The sequence below is a fragment of the Blennius ocellaris genome, assembly GCF_963422515.1.
Source record: "Blennius ocellaris genome assembly, chromosome: 12".
NCBI lineage: Eukaryota > Metazoa > Chordata > Actinopteri > Blenniiformes > Blenniidae > Blennius > Blennius ocellaris.
Genome location: NC_137661.1, coordinates 14,078,282 through 14,100,440, shown reverse-complemented (window position 1 = coordinate 14,100,440; position 22,159 = coordinate 14,078,282). Strand labels below are relative to the sequence as shown.

At 42.9% G+C, this 22,159-nt stretch overlaps 1 protein-coding gene across 1 annotated transcript in view; it reads left to right on the top strand.

Moving 5' to 3' along the window:
* insrb (insulin receptor b) overlaps positions 1-22,159 on the top strand; it is a 72,274-nt gene that overhangs the window by 7,421 nt on the left and 42,694 nt on the right. Inside the window, exon 2 of the mRNA XM_080506597.1 lies at positions 15,739-16,287. Within this exon, the coding sequence (XP_080362723.1) occupies positions 15,739-16,287 (549 nt within the window). The remainder of the gene's footprint in view (positions 1-15,738; positions 16,288-22,159) is intronic.

Sequence of the window (22,159 nt, the reverse complement as noted above, 5' to 3'; positions counted from 1 at the left end):
GTTTTTCCATTGTCAACGGCGCCAAGTGAGAGACACATGCAACGCAGACCTCAGGCTGTGGTCATACACGCAGTGCAGGAGCTCCGTAGCACAACAGTTGGAGGGCCACGGCTCCGCGATCGCGGATGAAATGATCTCGTTCCCTGTCGTTGTTAACTTGAGGGAACGACATATCGTTCCCACAAATATTTTTTTTTTCCTTCTCTATAACTGCTCCGCGTTCGCTGTAGATTTCAGAAAGCCGGTTCAGCGTAACTCCAGCGATGACTCCGCCCCCAGCCGATGACGTGTCTGGCCCGGCTCTGGCCCAGCAACAATGCGGGGCCAGCGTCGCCGCCAGTTTTAGCCTCCGATTGGCCGGGGCTTTTGGAGGTGGAAAGACAAAGAACTGGTGCTCAGTCCTGCCCGGGCCCCGAACGAGCACCTGGTTCTTTCCGGTGGAAAAGCCCCCTCTGACTCCCATTCCTAGATAGAGGACCGTGACTGTTTATGTAAACCAGTGCTCACTGCACAGAAATGTGGTGTAGCTGGGAGGGGCTAGGACGGGGGTGCGGGGATCACACATGTACACAGAGCGACGTTACGCCATGCTGCAACAATCTGATTTGATAGTCCTTGTTGCCGTTTGGATCGGCCCTATTATAACCGTTAGTGACTTCACGCTGAAAAATCCAAGTTGAGCCAGGCCTGCGAGGCCGGGATCAGCAGCGGGATCTTTTGAGGGTGTTTTGCAGGCGGAAACACAAGTCGTCTGAGGCCGCGTCCACGTGTCCTTTTGCTTCCTTTTGCTTTGTGGTTTACAACCGATGCTGCCCAAAGCGGAATACGTTAAAGATGGCGACCTTAGTTTGAGTGTAATTGTCAAGAGTCTTATCATCTTCAGAATACATACATTGAATAAATAAGTTCATCAGATTATTAAAAAAAAAAAATTAAGACATTAAGGAATATTTACACAGTCAATTATGTCACTGTTTGTTCATTATATGTAAGAAATGTTATGATATAGTTATTTTTTAATGTGAATGTAACACCCGAATGAGCAAACTCAAAGACTCTTGTAACTTTAGGATAACTTGGATCAGACAGTGATGGCATATCGGAAGAATACAGTATCTGAAGGTGGTATTTGATTTGATGTCGTTGTACATGACTTTTATTTCATATACCACAACTGGGAATCTCTATTATAGAAAGGTTTGTCTTATAAAATTAGATCTGCAGGGTCCCCCTTCCCTAAATACTTCCTTGGAACTATACAATCTTTATCAAAAGCAATTATATACAACTATTGGACACTGATGCTCTTGCGGTTTCAGAACGGCCTCTGATTCATTCAATAAAAAGATTTAAGCTCCACCTATTTCTCTAATCCAAAAATGATATGAGATTCACTGGCTGTATTGTAAAGGGAAAGTCACTTGGGACGCCCGCGTTCTTTTGCGAAACACTATTTGTGGAACATAGTGCAGGAGTTGCGTACCCTCTTTGTGTCTGTATCATATGTCTGAGTACGTCAGAACACCGCGTGCATGAGTGCGTGGACCTGATGGGTTAAATTTATTTTGAGGACAGTCATATGATTGAGAAGTAACCATTTGACACACAGCCCAATGACTCTCAGTTAATCATGTCACGCAACACAGGCTGGCATTGCACATATATAAGGTAGTCTTGTCAGACTTCTTAAATGTGAGAGTTGGCGTTATTATTATTTTTTTATTTAAAACTTGACTTTAAACTTAAAGACTAAACGTTTACCCTCCTTATACCTCCTGTATCCATTAATTGAAACTCTATTTCATTGCTGTATTTCTTGACCCGTCTCTCCACGTTCTCAGTATCTACCCTGCATTCCTCCTCCAACCCTCCCTCCCTTCTTTTTCTTGTATGTTCAGGGGTAAGAGGGTTCACTGTCATCCAGTGATTTGTTTTTCTTTCACACTGCAGATGCGCACAGCCTGCGGACTGGTCTTCCACACACACACACACACACACACACACACACACACACACACACACACACACACACACACACACACACACACACACACACACACACACACACACACACACACACACACACACACACACACACACACACACACACACCTGCTAATCCCACTCTATGGTGTGGGAAAGCCTCCTCTTTCAAACCTCTTAAACGTGTGAACACCATCCATTTGACACCTCTGTCTCCCCCTCGATGTTGTTTTCTCCTCTCTTATTAAGCCTGCTTGCTCCAGCTGGGCCTAAGTAATGCTTAGCATGTACACCTGCACATGGCGGACAACAGCGCCCAGTCACATGGACGTCGCTTATTGTGTGGAGCTTGCCGCGCTGCATCTGTCTGTGTCTATTTGTTTGTATGTCCTTTTATGAGCCACTCGTGTCTGTATGTGTCATGTGCGTTTAGTGATGGTGTGTACGCCGGGCTGGGGGGGGGGGGGGTGCAATCTGGTTTTGTTCTGATGGGCTAGGCTCAGGTGGGTTTCTATGGTGACAGCAGTCGCCGGGCGAGCAGCAGGCTACAATGATCCCCCAACGACTTGTCGTCTGAAGTCACTTCGAGCCTCCATGTATTTTCATCATAATCGAACATCATCTATAGTCGCATTGTTAAAACACCCTGAATAGAAACATCCTGCCATTGATGATACATATGCTTCAGCCTCTTGGTAAGGATCCAATAAAAGTCAGCAATATCATCCTGAAGCAATATTTGTTTTTGTTGCTTTTTTCAAGATAATTTTATGTTTGTGGCTGCTGCTGCTGCTAAACAAGCTACTCGCACTAAATGACATTAAAACGTGGTGGACTCTTGACTTTTTGTTTATTTGGCTCTGTGAAAAAAAAAAACAAAGCCTGTTTTGTTTTTTTTCAATTCACATTTTATACATTTTGTTGATCCCCAGTGGATCCTTGTATAGCCAGGTTGACACCCACAGTGCACCAACTTGTCATGTTTGTAAATCTCAGCCTTAGCAGTACCTTATAATGGACTTCTTATATCATCAACATATACTACATGTGCCAAAACAAAATGAATCAGAAAACACGCATCGGCGTAGCCCTTAAAAACACTCGTCTACAAATGCCATATACGGCAAACTATGCTCTTAGGAAAGCCTATAGCCCTGGGTACCAAACAAATGAGTCCCTCATGACGGCTATGGATTTGAGTTGTATTCCGCCTTTGCCGTTAGTTAATTGACTGCAGGGCTCCTGATAAAAGTAGTATAGAACATGAATGGATCAATAATAAACGGAACATTGTTGGACAGTGAATACACAAACACTATTTTACGATGAATAGTTGCTCATCGCTCCCCTTCAACACACTTTATAGTCTTTTTTTTTTCTTCCATCTGACCGTGGAAGCAGGTGAAGTCGGCATCTGCCAGATTTAAAGGAACATTTCTTAAACTCAAACTTATGTTTAATAAACAAACTAAAAAAAAAATTATTCCTTGTTTCCGTGGAAATCACAGTTTTCCATTGAAGCCCCAATGATAGCGTTTGGAGAATTCAACTCTGGCCAGTCTGTTGTCTTCAAACGAGAGATGTTGGGTTTTTTTCAATCAACGAATGACTGTTATTAACTGTTGGAGTTGAAAGCTTCTTCTTTTATCCATGACAACCACAAATATACCATACGTTTAAATCCACTCGTGCGTGGTGCAGTGTACAACCTGAGCACATATCATTCAGTGTTTGTTAAATTGAGAAAACATTCACAATTAATGAGTTCAGCCTTCACAAGTCTGCACAGTATCAATCAACCATCTGAGCATCTTTTCAAGATTAAATGTTGTTCAGAAGTAAACGGAAGTAGGGAACCAACTGAAGAGTGTTTGACTTATTGTTTTAGGAATTGGCTAAGCTCAATGTCCAAATTTACTGTTGCAATAAAGACTTGAGAATTCCTAAAGCATAAAAAAAGCATTTGGACAGAGTGGGTGGTTGTTTTAAAAGCAATTACTGGTTTCATCAATACCTTTGCAGCATTCAGATATTTATTTAAAAACATAGCCTGGTCGGATTCCTCATTGACTGCCAGACAAAAGGCTAATTGTGCCAGAAGATTAAAAAAAAGAAATAAATGTTGGAAAAAGGAACAATATTCCAACGTGGTTTTCCAAATGTAATATTTTTTTCACAGATCATAATGAGATCTTTTTTTGTTTTTAATATATGGAATATATTCAACCCCAACATCATCTTTAAATTTATTTCCACAATCTGTGTGCGTTATTTATTTTTGCTAATTAGTTCTAATACTGATAGCAAAATTCATAATTGTAACTGATTTTAATTGTTAGGATTTTAAAGCTCATTCCATATGGGTCAATACTGACTTCTGGAAAACCTTCATTTAAAATTTTAATCATACTGATTATATGAAAACGAATTGAAAGAATTATAACCAAAATACCAAATACTTGAATAGTAATCATGCACTCCCCTACCCAACGTGAGGAATTTGACCTGTCATCTTTCAGCTTTTTGCTCTCGAGGTAATTTATATTCCATGTTAATAAACACGGTTTGTCTTGTTACATCAACATTTTCCTTCTTGAAAGCTCACTATTGCACTCTATGTGAATGTCGAAACCGCCCCTCGACTAATGTCCAATTCATTAAGCAATTCCTATAATTTTGGAAATTTTGATACGCTTTCCAATTTTCAGGAATACCAGTGCACCATTGTAGTATTGTATTGTATCTATGGTACTCTTGTATGTGTCTATTTGTATTAATTGGGGCCCATCTACCTTCATCCCTTCCGCCAACACCAGTTATAGGAAAGCTGTAAGCTTTGACTCATCCAGGTCGGACCCAGGTTTACTTAATGCCACTAGATAGTTGTAAACACGTATGTATGTCTGCATTACGGGCCCTCTGCTGCCTTAACAATGTCCGGCTCACTATTAGGTGTCATTCACCTTGAAGAAAACGGACGCTTAACGATTTAGTGGAGTGCAAAGTGTGTCCCGCTGTGGCCGGGCGAATATTGCGGGATCCATTAGGGGGAAGCACACAGGAGAGACTGATGCCAAGGCATTGTTAAAAGGTACACAAGAGATGAATCGCTTGTACCCTGTTTATGGACCTGCACCAAGCGTACCTAATTCTGTTACAGTTTAAAGGGGGGGGCCCATATTGAATTATACCTCGCCGTTAAATGACAGCGTAATGAATGGAAGTCATTTTACAATACCGCTGTGGCCACAGAGCCTCTACTCCAGGGACCTGTCTGTCAGAGGCGAGGGAACAGTGAGTGATTTGTTTACTGGGGGGGGGGGGGCATTTAACATGACGTCAGCACCCCCCCTCCAAGAAATGCCTAGCATGCTCATGGATATCCTGTATGGGAAAGTCAACAGGAGAGAGAGAGAGAGAGGCAGCCACTGAGAATCTATGAAGGGAAACATGGAAACGCGAGATTTGTACAAATCAAAACTGAAGCGCTGTGTGTTTTATTGATGATGTTCCCAGCACTGCTGCTTCCTGTGTAATGATATCAGGTCAAGATGAACCTGGTGTTCAAAGGTGGGGATTTCTGCAGATTCATCACATGCTTGTGCTTCAATAACGAAGGGAGGCACCACGTCTGTGGGTGCAACACTGGCCTGTGGAAAAGGTCGAAGGAAGGAGAGATATGGGAGGGGAAAAAAAAAAAAAAAAGGAAGTCGGCTGGCAGGATGTGTGTCTGCGTGTTTGCGCAAATGTGTGTGGATATGAGGTTTTTCTGCAGTGGTCAGTGAGAACTGGTGGTCTCACTGTGCAGACAAACAGGCCATTAAAACTGACCTGGTCGCTCTGCCTCTCCACCCTCTTGCTTCTTCCTCTTTTGTCACTTTTAAAATCATTAAATCCCTCTTCAGTTCACTTTGAACACTTGAAACTTTGCTGTGTTTTTTTTTTTTCTTCCCTTTGTCTTGAAGTCACATCTCATCGACTTGCGATTTTGCCTTGCCTGACTCCTCCCTGTAGTCTTGACTCACTCAAGTCACACTCATTTACATTTCAACAGCCAAACAATGGTAGTTTAATGTTAAGACGGTCACGATAAAATGGTTTTCTCATGTGGTGGTTTTTTTTTTTTCCGGTTACATCCGATTTAAAGTTTCAGCTGTCGGTTGGAGTTGGCAAACATGCTGGGAGAAGGCCATCCGGTCAAATCAATACGATTTGCCATGCTTGAGATGAGATTACTCATCCATTCACCACACACACACACACAGTACCTCCACCAAACCCATGAACTGTTGTAGCGAGACAATAAAATGACAACCTGATCGAAAAGTTTTAACTGTGTTGAACCACAGCCGTGGCAGGTTTTCCACTCATTACTTGTACCGCTCTTTGAATGTCTGAATATATCTTGTGCTTGATGGTAAGCTGTTTGAGGACAAACTAACGGCACCGAGGGAAATAAGATCACATCGGAAATGTAGCATCACAGCACAGGCTTGGGAGCCTGGCGGACGTGGAAGACTTAGAAACGCTGCATAGGGATGGGAGAAACAGATTTGGCCGAACCGCCAGGCGGGCCAGAGCTCCTCCTGCCTCATGTGTAGCTCTGGTTTGTGGGTCGGAGCGTTGGCGGGGCCGGTCCCAGCAGCTGCTGCCGTGTGGCTGCGAGTCGAGCAGGGCAACTGGGCCCTCGTCGCCTCTTTCTCAGGCCGAGGCTCACCACACCAAGATGCCGCGCTGCGCTCCACTCGCTAACGTGGGAAGATGAAAAAGAACATCAGATGCTTTTTGTATTACTCATGGCGTGTGTGTGTGTGTGTGTGTGTGTGTGTGTGTGTGTGTGTGTGTGTGTGTGTGTGTGTCATCTCGCACTGTATCTTCACACAGTCAAGTCAAGGCTGCAGTTGATTTCTTGCTCCTGTTTCAAAGTTGTCTGTTTGTTTCAAAATGCTTCGACTATGTCAGGAATGCCCCCCCCCCCCCAAACATGCGTTTTATTTGTTAGGAGCGCCACCTGGTTCAGCTGTTCAGGACGGTGTTGCCAGAATTTTTTTCTTTTTTCTTTTTTTTTTTTTTAGGTCATGTATTTCCAGCTGTGTAATTATTTTTGAACAAGGTTTCTGCAATTAATTGTGTATGTATGTCGAAAAGAATGTTTTGGTTTTTTTTAAATTACATGTAGCTTCCTCTATGTTCTGGTTAATGTTTCATGAGCATGAAACATGCTATGATTGTCTTTGTTTCTGCATTTTAGTTCCTTCTGAGTTTACAAAAGTGCTTTTACAGTTTGCTGCGAAGGAATTTGGAGAATACAGTAGAGTGAGATGTGTGTTTTCCTCGGGGTTGCTGGATAGATTGCATCTGACTCATCCAATCCTTTAACACTTTGTTCTGTTATTTGAGTGTCATGTGTCGACTGGAATGACCTTAAGTCTCTCTCATATCCAGTTGATCTGCAAGTCACTTTTCGCTGTCAAGAGGACATGTAAGTAAAGTTGGTATTTCGTGTTGGGGTCGGCGGAGGAATGGATCCCAGGGCTTGGTTCCTAACAGGTAACCTGTCGTTGTGAGAAAATATGGAGAAGAGCCTGTTTCCTGTGCTCTCTTGTCTTCCTCCTCCTCCTCCTCCTCCTGCTCTCCACCTGTCTTTCACTTCCTCCCTCCCAGCAGCCTTGAGTCCAAGGTCGAACCCAACAGCTCATTGGAAGTATTTTGAGTCTTTGTTTGAAAAACAAGTGACAGTGACACGGCGCCTCCCCCGTCTGTTATTCGGCCTCTTTTTTTCCTCCCTTGTTGGTACCGATCCTTCTCTTCTCCTGCCGTCCTTCCACTCCTCTTTCTCTTGCTGCTGTTGAAAGTTAAAGAGCGAGAGAAACAAACCGAAGTCACCATTGTGATCTGATTTAGGCCTCTCTCTCTCTCTCTCTCTTCTCCTGGCGAGCTTCTGACAGCACAGGTCCTGCATGTCGCTCCCTTCTACCCGCTTCAATCTGCCACAACCTGGCCTGGTGCCACGGCTGTAACGGGACCCTGCCTTGTATATAAATAGGCTCGGGCCGGCTCCGTTTGCCTTGCTCCTCAATGGGAAGCTGAGGCAATGAAGGAACAGGTGCTTCAACCCACACTCTTCAATCTGTCACCGCCCCCCCCCCCCCCTCCCCACCGCCACCTTTATCTGATGACCTTAAAAAAATAAAGTGGAAATACGGGGCAGTGCATATGTTAGCTACGCTTGCCTGCTGTATCACTTCTGCAATGTAAGATTTGAAAAAAAAAAAAAGTATTATCCTGTGTGTTTCAACTTCACGGCACTGAACTTTTTTTTTTTTTTTTTTTTCCCCATTATTCAAATTGCCCCCTTTGTATATTTCCTGGCCCGTGTAATGTTATTTTGGTCCCGAAGTCTCTTTGTTTTAGAGGTACATGTCAGCACATGCTAATCGAAATGCCTCTCTTGTAATTTCACCGCATAATTTCTCACCGTCGAAGCCACGTCTTGGCAGTGGGTGCACGGGGGGGGGGGGGGGGGGGAGCCGGCTTTTACTTCTCAGTACTTTCCACAGTTATATTAACAAACAAATGCATTTTTCCTACTTGGCACCGTGGCTGCACGTTCTCTCTCCTGGGGTTTGTTCAGCAACCGAGCTGTTGACAAATCTATAATCAGCAGATCACCTCATCAGGGGCAACATGCGCCCTAAGCTGACGGAGAGAGGAAACTTCTCACAGTCCAGAGTTAGCTGCCACCTGGTTTCATGCTAGACAGGTCTGGTTTCACGCTAAGTTAATGTGCGGCTGCCCTCTGCTACACTGAAAGGCAAAGTGGCAGGTAGCTCTGCAGGCCATAGGGGGCTCCACTCTCGCCTTCCAAAAGTGCCTCCATGATGCACTTTCACACCCGCCAGCCAGCTACTGTTAGATGATGCATATTAAATTCTCTGCAGGGAGCACAACTCTAAAAATAAGAGGAGAATCTGCCTGAAATTGTAGCTCGACTATAAGGAAGGCTGCAGCTGTGGGTGCTCACTGAATAGTGGAGACGGCAGTTTCAGTGAGAGTGACGGTGAAATCGGTACGATCTCGGTTGCACTCGTCACACTCGGATCATTTCTGCGTCGTAGTAATGTTGAGATAATTCTGATCCATATTTGACATGGCAGGTGAGGTGAAGATGAGACGGTAACTGAAATAGGTTAGCATTTCTGCTATTTCAACCATTTCTTTAACGCCAGCAAATATAAAATCCCAGCATACACAAAACTCTAAATTAAGGCTGATAGCGCACAGAGTCTTAATAGAAAAATAGAAGACTGCTCCAAACAGCCAGTGCACATGAGTTGAAACCATCATGGTTGGGATATCGTTGAAGAACGCATTAAAAGAAGGCGGTTTGGACAGTCTTCCTTGATCAGACTGTCACAAAATCTGCTGTGCAGTGGAATTCGGAAAGTACAATATGTTTTTCAGTTAACTCTGTGTGGCTTCTTTGCACTGTCTGGAATTTGTCCACCAAGCATTAACAATTCCTGAAAACTGGGGCCCTTGTGAAGCACATACCACAATTCATCTGCTTTTTACCTTAACTAAAATGTACTTGGTTGCCAAGTGGAGTAAAAGTACTGGAATTTGTAGAGGCATTGTTGGTGGCGTGGCTTGGTTGGTCGAGCGGTCGGCACCCGATTGGGAGGTTGCAGGTTTGATTCCCATCCCCGCCCCCCCCTCCGTACCGAAGTGTCCTTGGGCAAGACACTGAACCCCCAAACTGCCTGGGAAAGTGGTTGGCGGCGATCAGAGTGGCCGATTGTGCACTACTACTACAGTAGTTGTATTCAGAAGTGGAATATTGTTTGCAAGAGACAGAGTGATGATACAAAATGAAATTTTGTGTTTTCCTGCTGCTCCCTGCAGTTTTTTTTTTCTTTTTTCCGAATCATGCGCAAAAGTTGAAGCGCACTATTCCCGAATTAGCCGCACGTTTTGATGGGCTTTTAGTGACCAGTTACATGCAAAAGATCAGGCGGAAGTAGAAGATTAAAGTTAAACCAGCCGCTAGGATAGTGATCTTTGCACCTCACCTCTTAAAGAGGCAGGCACACAAAATGAGACCCACCATGTTACATTCCACAATATGAACTAAAATGTACCTTTCAAATTCTGCCCTGTTGGATACTGTTGTTTAAAACATTTTAAAAGAGTATACCCCATTCAAAATGTTTATATTTCTTTTCCCAGTGCATCCTGACCAGAGCAAAATATTTAATTTGGAATAAATAAATGGGATGAAATAATAGAGGCTGACATCTAAATATTCAGAGTTATAAAATCACAAAGAAAATGTCTCACAAGCAAGATTTTTTCTTCCAAACCATTATATCTCTGCAGTTTGGATTGAATATAGTGTCTTAATAAGTTTTACAGAAATATTGTTTATAACTCGTAATGATTTGTGCTAAAGAATGTAAATACTGGCTACAAAATCTACATTTCAACCTTTTATTTACTTTCTTTTTATTTATCTTGTCCATCTTCAGGGCTCTTGTCCGACTTGTCAACTTTAGGTATGAAAAAACACAATCTATCATCTCGGATACTGTTTTGTTTGCTTTACTGGACCAGAGGACAGTGTAAAATAAGTTTAATATACACAGGGATTAGCAGGAACTCATATGTATCATATTGGTGCTTCCAGCTGAGAAACATCTCATTTATGAACACTGTTGTATTACTCATAATAGCTATTTGGTCACAACATAGAGGCTCTGAGCAGGCTGATGATCTGATGTAATGATCTACTAACATTTATATGTGTGAATAACTAAAACACATTGTTTCTAAATATTGGATGATTTTACACTTTGTGGGCCGTACTTCATCAGTAGCATTTATTTGATAAAATAGTATGAAAACAATGTTTTAAGAACAGAAGCCATGGTAATTTTGTGCAAAAGTGATGCAAAAGTGTGAAAAGAACCCATAACCTTTCAAGAGGCATGCACAGGGACATATATCGAGACTACCTTAATACCCCGTCAAAAAAATGATCAGTTTTCAGATTATTATTATTATTCTTATTATTTTTGTCTTCTTTGAAAGATCTAACTCGGCCACCCTGTTCCAAAACCTGAGTTTGTTTTTCTCTGCTGTTTCTGTTTGTCTGACACCCCCTCCGCACACCTTCCTCCTCCTCCTCCCCGTTTTTTTTTTCTCCTTCCCTCTCATTCCTGCTGCCAAATTAAGTGTCAAACAGACCGAGAAGGCGGGTGGATGGCCCACATTTCTCCTATAGAGGTCTACGGTATGACAGTATGGTACAGTGCGTTCTTGTCTGCGCTCTTGCCATTGCACGCCCCCACCCGCGCTCATTAGCTGCTGATTGGGTTGTTATTGTAATTAAGAGATCCCTTATATCCAGGGAGAGCACAATGCCGTCTGCTTATGGGTGGTCTGCCGTGGCAGGGTGGCCGACGGGGGGGGGGGGGGGGGGGGGGGGGGGGGATCACGGTCATTGTCCAGCAGACCTCCTGGCCAGACAAAGTCTTGACAGTTTGTCTTCGTTTATGTCTCACCTGATACTTCGGTCGAGAGTTCATCAGTTCATGTCGACGGTCACGTCACAGTCCTTCCGTCTGCTTTATTTGAATTCAATCTTGGTACAAATGAACAAAGTGTGCAGCAGGTGTTTCCTCCGTCTTTCAATCCATTTTCCATGTTCTGCCTTTTTGTGTCTCAGTGGTATACCGCAAACCTCGCCGAAGACTTTATTTTGAGTGTTTCTATGTTGTTGGGGAGAACTTGCTTGTTTCCATGTTTGTTTCGAGCCCTGCCTCCCCCCCCCCCCCAAGAAAGGCTCGGCGTGCGCGTCTCGCTTGTCACGTAAGATCGGTCCATAGCAGGCCTCCATTCATGCATGTGATCACCAACCGTCCTGTAGGTCCCTTACGTCATTCTGCGTTCCTGTCTGGGCTCAGGTTACACCACTTTCAACCCCCTCCCATCAGCCCCCCCCCCTCCTCCTCTCTCTCTCGCTCTTCATTTGCCCGCGACCCCCTTTTCCCTTTCTGGCTCAGCCTCACCCTCCTCATCACCCCTTCCCTCCCTATACACTCCTATTGCTGCTCCTGTGTCCCCCTGCTACCAAACCTGGGACGAGAGGGAGGACATGGCTCATTGTTTGAAGACACACAACCTCTGACGACTCTTCCTCCCTCCTCCTTCTTGTCTTTCCCACATCTGCCCCCTGATGACCCCCCCCCCCCTCCTCCCCCTCACCACCTCATTCCCTAACTCATTTCTATCTCGCTTGAAAAACAAGCCTCCATTTTGCAGGGGGAGCTTCCAGCTTTATCGACCCCCCCCCCCCCCCAACACACACACACTTCTATGTCTTTGTACAAGTGAAGCCCCCCCTAAACAGGAGACGTAACATATTGTGCGCGAGTGCTGTGCTAGGAGCAAGACCTAATTTCCACGAACCTGCAGCATATAGCCTGCAGTTGTGAAAAATACGACCATGTGAGAAGGTCTTGTTTGTGTACTCTTGGTGTGTCTCGAAGATCATTCTGGGCAGAGGTGAGCTGCACCCTGGCCCCCGCTCTTCTTGCGTAACGTGGCTTGTGTTGTTGTCATGTTTCACAATAAGTATCCGGTTCGTGCCGCAGGCTGACAGTGAGTGGGAGTCCTGGAGGCCTGTTTGATGTGTCCAGTAGATAAGGCAGGACGGGCGGAGAGAGAGGCGCAAGGTTGTGAAAGTGCGCCGGTTTCTGACTTTGATACAGTTTGAGTCTGTTACAGAAGGTGTGGCGAGAGAGCACGGGAGCGAACGCGCTGCTGTCGTTCTTGTTTTCAAAATATGTGTGAAATCATGAGATGCTTCGCAGATAAGATTGATTTATTGACCTCGTTTTATGAGTTGTTTTTGGCTGCTGGGAAAAAGCCGGGTGGTTGCGGAAGTGTGCAAAGTTGAGCTCGAATGCCTTGTCCACACAAATGTGGATGGATTTGAAAAAGGACACAGTTGTTTCTGACTTCACCGTATTGATGGTGACTTTATTGATGGTACTCAATTGGGCTCAAGTGTTGATCAGTATGGTAGGCTTTCATTTGCATTTTGTAAAGAATTGCACAGTATTTTATTATTTTGTGACATTTTAGTATTTCTATCACATTCCTATTTATTGTACCCGTTTGAGGAGTTTGTAAATTAAAGCTTATCCTTATCTGAGTTTAAGGTCAAATAATGGAGTTGATGTATTGTATCATATTAAAAGTTTAGCTGCAAACAGGCGGCTGGAAGAAAACGGCGCTGGAATTGTGAGCGTCATCACGTTTCATTGGCTGCACTCGGTTAGTAGAAGTCATTTCATTGATGTGGTTTTAGTCAGAGTTTGTACCTGATCTGTTGACATGTTTGTCTCGCTAACCATTAACAGTGTGGGAAGTTAATCGGTAGCTTACACCGAGGCCAATAACGACTCAGAGGAAACAAACTGCTGCAGCACAATTGGACTTCTTCTATTTGGAGATGCACCTTCCAGCTATTTTCTTTTTTTTTTTTTTTTCATTAGCTGCTTTTTCCCCATTATTAAACTGCATGAAAGATACACAGATGGAGTGTGATGAGTATTTGTGTGCCTGAAAGCAGCAGTCAACTTTGCCAGCATTAGATTGTTTTTGTGATATAAGGCTAAATTAGTTTTTAACCGCTGACAAACACTGAAAACTTAACATTATTAACCAGCAAATAATTTTTGAGTATTTTTTGATTATGTATAACCATGTTTTACAACGCATTGTAATGTATTATGTTCTTTCACGCAACAAATATTTAGTCCTGAAATAACAATTGTAGTGTCTTTTTCTCACAGCTAAAAGACATTTGTTTTGTTTCATAGACTTCAGACACATCAACGGAAATGTATATTTCACGGTCGTTGCATGCCTGAAGTTGTCAGGATTTAGATTAAACCTGAAAAATCAACCATTGCTGTTATTTTTCACGGGTCTTGCTTTTGAATGTTCGCGAGATTGGGCAATTTTTCCCACTGAAATGTTTTATCAAATCAAAGAGATTGGAGTGAGATAGAATCCACGGCATTTCTTCAAGGCAATCTGGACTCCCAAGTAAATAAGGTTATATTCAGTGGTCTATGATACATGTGAAGTTTCCTCATGTAACTGCTACCGGAGTGCTTTCCGGGTATGTTTGTGGGAATGGGTGTGGCGTCACTGCAGGTTTTTAACGTACGTATTCAAACATTATCCATTGCATCCCAGTGCCAAGCACTAAATCACACCTCACCCACATCAAACAGCATTCTGTTCACATTACTCCAAACACTTTTATAGAGAAGATTTGCTCCACATTTTTTGCTGCGGGTTGGTTATATATACATTTTAAAATGCGCTGTCATCTATATATCGTCATAAGTCGCCGAACAAGCGTTGATATGTTTTGTCTTTCGTGCATGCCATTTCTATGTAATTGTCTTCTATTAGGTAAAAACATCTGTCAGTAGAAGAATTGCAATTATTCTTGATTTTTCTGTTCTGGTGTTTAGTGCATAACAGTCTAAAAACAAGCTCATATATGTACGTACTCAGAATCATACTAGTAGCTGATTGGGTCTTATGAGTGATGAGATTAGACGGATAAACATTTTTTTTTTTTGACTTTTTATGTGTTTAATAAATGTGATGGATGGTTGTTGGTCAAACCGGTGTCTGTTTGAAGAATGCTGGTTTTTGGATGTAGTACTTCATGAAGAGCTTCTCGCTCTCTAATGGAAATAATATTTTACACATTCCTTACACACTTTAAACGGGGAGGCTTTCTGTCGTCTTCCTCAATATTCTGACGGTCTCGTTATTTAAGGCCAGGTTCCAGTAGCATGTGTTTTCTCTGCACATCTCCTACAGCAACTCTCCACTAATGAAGTCTCCACTCCTCTGGTGTGTGTACTTTGTGTGTGACATGGTGGTCCAAGTGTGTGTGTGTGTGTGTGTGTGTGTGTGTGTGTGTGTGTGTGTGTGTGTGTGTGTGTGTGTGTGTGTGTGTGTGTGTGTGTGTGTGTGTGTGTGTGTGTGTGTGTGTGTGTGTGTGTGTGTGTGTGTGTGTGTGTGTGTGTGTGTGTGTGTGTGTGTGTGTGTGTGTGTGGCAGCTAAAGAGTATGAATGAGCGTGGATAAGCTTTCTGCTTCAAGGCTTCATTTCTATTAACCCCTTCGTGTCTGCTTCATTCAGATCAGACAGTGCCATACAATAATTTCCTCTCTGGAGGAATACTCCTGCAGCCAATGAGAAGAGAGGAACTTTGTGCGAGAGAATGAGGGAAGTGGGAGGGAGCCAGCGCTCGCAGCCTCTCAGATTGTAGACGGGGGAATTGAGAGAGTTGAGGCTGGTTCATGAATGGCCCTGCTCTACTTAGTGCAAATCACTGGTGGTTTCATGGCTTCACTGGTAAAAGAAGGATCTGTTTATGTTCATATCAGTTTGATTCAGCATGGCTGCAAATTGGGGACAAACCTTTTGGCTGTTTGGACTGTCTCTGTGAGCAAACAGTCGCGTTATTACAATTAATAATGTGCCTTTATTCACAGTGGTTCACTTAAAAAAAAAATATATATATATAATTAGATAAAGGAATTAAACATGATAAATACAAATGGTCCGGTGAGAATGGTGACTAAGTTATTTGAATAATTTATTATGTATTCATTAATTGACACTATCTTTTCTCTCTGTCCCTCTTTGCCCTTCCAGTTTGCCAGAGTAAAGATATCCGAAATAATGTGACCAACCTCCAGCTGCTGGAGAAGTGCACCATCATCGAGGGTCACCTCAAGATTCTGCTCATGTTCAAGACCAAGACTGAAGACTTCCGGGGCCTCAGCTATCCCAAGCTGAGAGTCGTCACCGACTACGTGCTGCTGTTTCGGGTCTACGGCTTAGACAGCCTCACCGACCTCTTCCCCAATCTGACTGTGATCCGGGGCAACAACCTCTTCTTCAACTACGCCCTTGTCCTCTATGAGATGCTGCAGCTGAAGGAGTTGGGCCTCCACAGCCTGATGAACATCACCCGCGGCGCAGTGCGGATAGAGAAGAACCCTGACTTGTGTTACATTGCCACCTTGGACTGGTCTAAGATCCTGGACTCGGTCGAGGACAATTTCATTGTGGCCAATAAGGACGACAGGGAGTGTGGGGATGTGTGTCCCGGCACGGCCCAAGGCCAGACCATCTGCCCTCAGAGCACCATCAACGGACACTTCAGGGGACGATGCTGGTCGCAGACCCACTGCCAGAGAAGTAAGTGATTGTTTATTAATCTTTTCCCATGTTTTTCTTTTTTTCTTTTTTCTAATGTAGTCCCTTCATACCAGTTAGAAAGTCTATTATTTCTCAGGTGATAAAAAGCAACTTGTCCTTGCGTAATTAAAATCATAGCTCCTTATACTGTATTTGCTTGTAACATTAGCCTTAAAAAGAAAAGAAATCTTCATATTGACGGACTGTTCTCTGCAGACGTGATGGCGTAGCACCTTTCCAGAATCCATCAAGCTGCTCGTTGTAAAGCGGTCCGCCGAGACACATAATGAGAATATGCATAGACGGGTTTTCTTGCCAGAAATCAATTGAGGCGACTGATGTTCTAATTCCAAATGGTTTATGTAATGATTTCCATGATGCGGATGGCTGTTTCTAATATAAGCAGCCAAGGGTCGTGGACGTGCCACGCCCTCCGATTAGCATTCATTGACTGGAGCATTGTGGGCAAGTGATCTGTAATTATGGGCTTGGGATCTGCTTGATGTGCGAAATGACTCAACTGCATTGTGGAGTCGGGGAACGGCACACTTGAAGGTAGGCATTACGGGTGAACAAAATTGTAATGAAACAAAGATTGTTATATCAAGGAATCTACAAACAGCGATGAACAGCATAGTACGCACACTTGTCAGAAGTTGTGCGGATATCAAAGAGGAATAAAACAAAAACTGTGAGCTTTCTCAACCTCTGCTGCCACAAATAATGTCTCCTGTGTAAGACACAGAGGAAAATGTGTATTATTCTTCAAGGCGATTATAGCTTATGTTGTTTTTTTTCTCCTCTGTCTCTGGTAGACAGGCCAGTGTTCAAAACTTTACAACTTTGGCCATGTTTATACTTCAACATCAACTATAAAGTCTGTATATGAAATTGGAAAGATCTCACAGCTGGGAAAGTAATACAGGAAATGGCCATTTTAGTTTACAGTTTGTATTAATTATCCTGGAAATATGGATGTATTTGTTATGTTGATTGAGTGGAATCTTTCCGGCTGTGACAGTAGGGCATACAAAGCTTGAAATCACACAATTAATTGCTCAAAATTCAGATACAAGTGTCATGGATGATTGGGTTACACTAATGGGGATACATTTCTTTGATTTGGGATCAAATCTTTTGAATAAAAACAGATTTGTTTTATTCACAAACCTTTGAAAAGGGGTCCCTGTTCAGACATTTTTAAACGTCATTTTTTTTTTCTGTTATTGCATTTGATTGACAGTTTTTCGTTTTCTTTTTTATTACGTGCCTCCTCAAACATGTAATCTTTAAAAAACGTCCTAACTTTTTTTCCATAGCAGGTGCGTAAACTACATCAAAGACCATGTTTGTGTGAGTTTTCATGTATTTGCTTTTTAACGGGGCTGTTGAAGCGGGTGTGACGCTGTGCTCTGTGTAACATGACAGGTTTAGTCAAGAGCCGAGTGTCAAAGAGCCATTTCCAGAACATGTTGCTATGCCTTCCAGCAACAGGCTGTCAGGCTTTAAGTTAGTGCATTTTAACCACCGATTTTCTCGAATATTGCAAGCAACCAAGGAATAATAAGGATTAAGCAATAGCATCACTGTTTATGTTTATACGAGACTTGCCGGTAAATCCATTTGAGACCGCGCTACATGGGAAAACGTGCCGTATGGCAATGAGGTGACTGAGGCACCGTCAAGGAACGGGAGGATGTCTTAATTGAAGCTTCTGTGGATTAAAAACACGCAGTTTACCAAATTGGACGTGCACCTATACATGTGCACACAGACCTGGGTGCAGGGTGGAGGGAAATTAGACGGGGCATTAAAGTTTATGTGTGAGTGGAAACTGTGGGGTTGTTTTTGTTGTGTTTTTATAGGGTTCCAGTTGCCTTAGGTAAGAGCCAGGGGAGAGCCTGCATTCCTCTGATCTTACACTGCTCCTTACAAGCAGGAAGGAAAAGTGTGTGTGTGTGTGTGTGTGTGTGTGTGTGTGTGTGTGTGTGTGTGTGTGTGTGTGTGTGTGTGTGTGTGTGTGTGTGTGTGTGTGTGTGTGTGTGTGTGTGTGTGTGTGTGTGTGTGTGTGTGTGTGTGTGTGTGTGTGTGTGTGTGTGTGTGTGTGTACTGTGACATGTCATTTTTACTGTGTGAAAGGCCTATAAGTAACTTGCTGCGAGTCCTGGGAGTGTGAATGAGAAGTGACATTCATTGCCCAGTGCCGCTATCTCAGTCTTCTATGTGTGTGTCTGTGGTGTGCATATGTGATTTGTGTGGCTGTGTACACTGCATATTTACCACTTTGTGCAGGTTGCCATTCAGATGTGCAGGCTGTGTACAGTCGTTGGTTTTGTCAAATGCAGGCTGCAATTTTCTCAGCTTTTACAAGCTGCTGTGAGTCACTGTGGCTTTGTTGCCCAATTGAATGTTGGTCGTTGTTTATGTTCCTTCTTCAAGTCCAACTGCTCTGATCAAGTGCGCGTTATGAGTAAATTATGTTGCTGGCCTTGTGAGCGGGAAGTGAAATCCTCAATTCCTAACACTGTCCTTTGAAAGCTTAAAAAAAAAAAAGTCAATACACTAGAATCTTCTCATCAGTGGCTCATGTTGTATTGTGCTCAATGTGTTTGAAAGGAAGTTAAGAAATACAACTACTTTTACCACTCTGGCTGACCCTGCATATGTCCTTAGAAATAATAAATCAAAATTACAGCTTCTCATTGAAAGGGTCGTATAAAAGTGTTGGCTGAATTGGCATCAATAGGACTGTGGCTCAAAACATATGGAGAAGGAGAAGGGGAGGCCGTGAGGTTGATATTCTGGTGCACACTGGGATAGGCTCTAATTACATAGGGACATTCAGTCCTCCTGTACATCAATGTGTTTGGACAGTAATACGTGATAATTAAAATTACAATTAGGTTTTTAAAGGAAAAAATATTTGCTTGTGAAGGACAAAATCACTGACACAGTATTTTATGGATGTGATATGAGGGCAGGTCGGTTTGTTTTTGATCCATCAGGTGACATGAGTTGGCTCTTAACAACAGATGTGATCATCCCTGGGTAATTGCTTGAAATTCAACAGAATTTGTAAAAACAAGAAAAAAAACCAGAAAGAAAGAAAAGAAGCAGGAAAATGATTCAAATGAGATGAAATATTTTACTGGTGAGATTGAGTCTGCGTGATAGAAATACAGTAGCGAAGAGTGAGATCTGCAAATTAAAGGTCAGGTAAAAGAATAGGGGGAAAAAAAAGGAAATGAAAGGTAAACTAGCAGCGAAGGTAAGCTCCAGATGACAGAAAGAGGGAAAGGGAACAAAACAGTCGATGTGTTTAGATAAGGCCCTATCTTCTACTGAGACCTGGCACACTGTGTTCAGCCTCAAACACAAGCCAGCACTGTGGTTGCACAACCCATGCACACAGAAACATAACACACATATCCAGAAGGAAAGAAAGCTTTTCAGGTCAAAGTTCACCTTGTCTGTGCCTCCGTACTTTGGTGTTTCGATTGTTCCAGTGCACAGACACATAGTCACTGCCTTTAGATCCTCATGGCAAAAGCCACAGAAATAAGAAAATACCCCATTAACTGTACCTTGAGTTGCCCACGCTAACAGAAATCAAGCCACCGCTGGTAGCAGATATGATCAGAAATGATCATATATGTGCTTGTAATCATGTTGTTTGTTTGTTTTTACCACCATTTCTTGATGATCAGCCAAAGCTTGAACAAGGATTCAGCTGTCTGGGCTGAAAAGGTCCATACCTATCTTTGTTCTCGTATTTGTGTTTATTGCTGAAGTTGTGTCCCAGCAACAGTACCCCAGCATATCTTTCCACTACAGCGAAGGAAGCCAACACTCTGTGGAGACCCAAAGAGGGGAAATTAGTACCTAAACTTCTTAAGGAAGTTTCTGTGGTTGGCCAAGTAATAGTCCCTCATTCAACCCCTCGTAAAAAAAACAAAAAAACAACTACAAACTGACATGTTTACACTTACGCTTTTATGTGCATTATACAAAGAATGCATCACATCATACAGTGTGTTTTCCAGTCTTTATTCTAAGAGAGGGTAATAGTTTCTTGCCTCAAGCTTAACATTTACAAGCAGATAAGAACGAGTAGATCCCACAACATCATTGCATTATTCATTTAATATCTGCAGGTTTTACTTTGATTTTCTAAGGTAATCATACGTTTTTCCACTTGCATTTCACGTATCATCCACCGTACGCTCGTGTCGTCTCCGCTGGATTTCCCAGTCCCCAATGGGAATGGAAATTTTAAACTGTGACATTTCCACGAGTGTTTTATTTCTCATGCTATCAATTAAAAGTAGACCTTCCCTTTTGGATAAGACGGGGGCCAGAGGAGGAGGCCAGGAGGTGAAGAAAAAGGGTTGGGTAAAGCAAAATAAACAGAGGAAAACAAACATGGCGGGGCATTTCAAGTGTGGCTCCCAGGTATGTACGTACACACACACACACACACACACACACACACACACACACACACACACACACACACACACACACACACACACACACACACACACACACACACACACACGCTTTGGCGTGAGTGGCAAGTGGCCAAGTTAAGAGTCTAAATAGAGAAAGAAAATGGCAGTATTAAGGATGGAGATACTCAATGACGCGTACTGTTGGCCTTCACCCACAACCAAACAAAAACACTCTGCTCGCCCAACCTCTTAATTGGGGTGTAAAAGTGTCTCCACTCAGGCTCCTTTACCAAACTCGCTTCGTCTTTTCACTCTTCTTTGGCACAGAGGTGTTAGTTACTCCGGAGGCTTTTTGTCAGTGTGAGATCAGGCATCTTAATGTTGAGGAGTGCACATCATGAAATTTAAGGCTTACTATTCACCATTTTTTGTAAATATACTGGGTATGTAATGTATATATTTTTTCAGTCTTTGTCGCACATCATTATATCATCATCGTCATCACTAGATGATGAGAGAAGACAATTAATTTAGAAAAGGAAAAGTGGCAAAAGCTTATGATGACTGATACAAAGTGATATTCTGGTTCGCAAAGTTTGCTACAACTGGCAGCCATACATCCAGCTGAAGGCTCAAGTCAGGTTTTAAAATTTTCATTGCAGCAAACACGCTTTCGCCACTGCATCAATCCAGTTCTAAAATGTAATGTGAGTGATGCAATACAGCCTATGTAAAAAATTTCTTTTTCGACTAAGCTTGCAATGTTTTCGTCACAAAGGTGATGAAATCTCATTTTTGTTCTTTTTTTTTTTTTAAGTGGTGGTTTTGTACAGGGAGGCATCATAATTGAAAGGAGCTCCAATTATTTCGCCTCTTTGTGTGAGATAATTTGGGGACCACGGTTTAGAAAGACTTAACTATTTATATGTTCACTCTTTGATTAATTCTTTCTTTCCAGAATTACATTAACACCTGTGTTACTTCTCCTGGGTATGAATTAAAAGATGTAGAGGCAGACCTGGCATCTCAAGGGAAACTAAATATTTCTTAAGTCTTGAGTTTTTGGCCCAAACTGCAGCAGATCTGTGATGTTTACCAATTCCCACTTCATGCATGCAGCTTTGCATTAAATTAATGCTTTGTTAAGTTTGATGTGTTTCCGCCACGCGAGGCACTAACCTCTGCACATGTCCTCTCTGCACGTAACACACGAGCCTCCATCTGGTGGAGAGGGTATGTTGTTTGTGGTGTGTGCCTACCACATGCCTGTCACCTGTCTACATCACACACTCGTGCAAATTGATCCGCTTTCTCTCTTCAATCCACAGTTGGCAAACGTACTCTGAAGAGTTGAGAAGAAAATAAATATCTCCAGTAAACACCCAGAGGGTGCATTTGCACGTTTGTCTCACCGGGTCTAA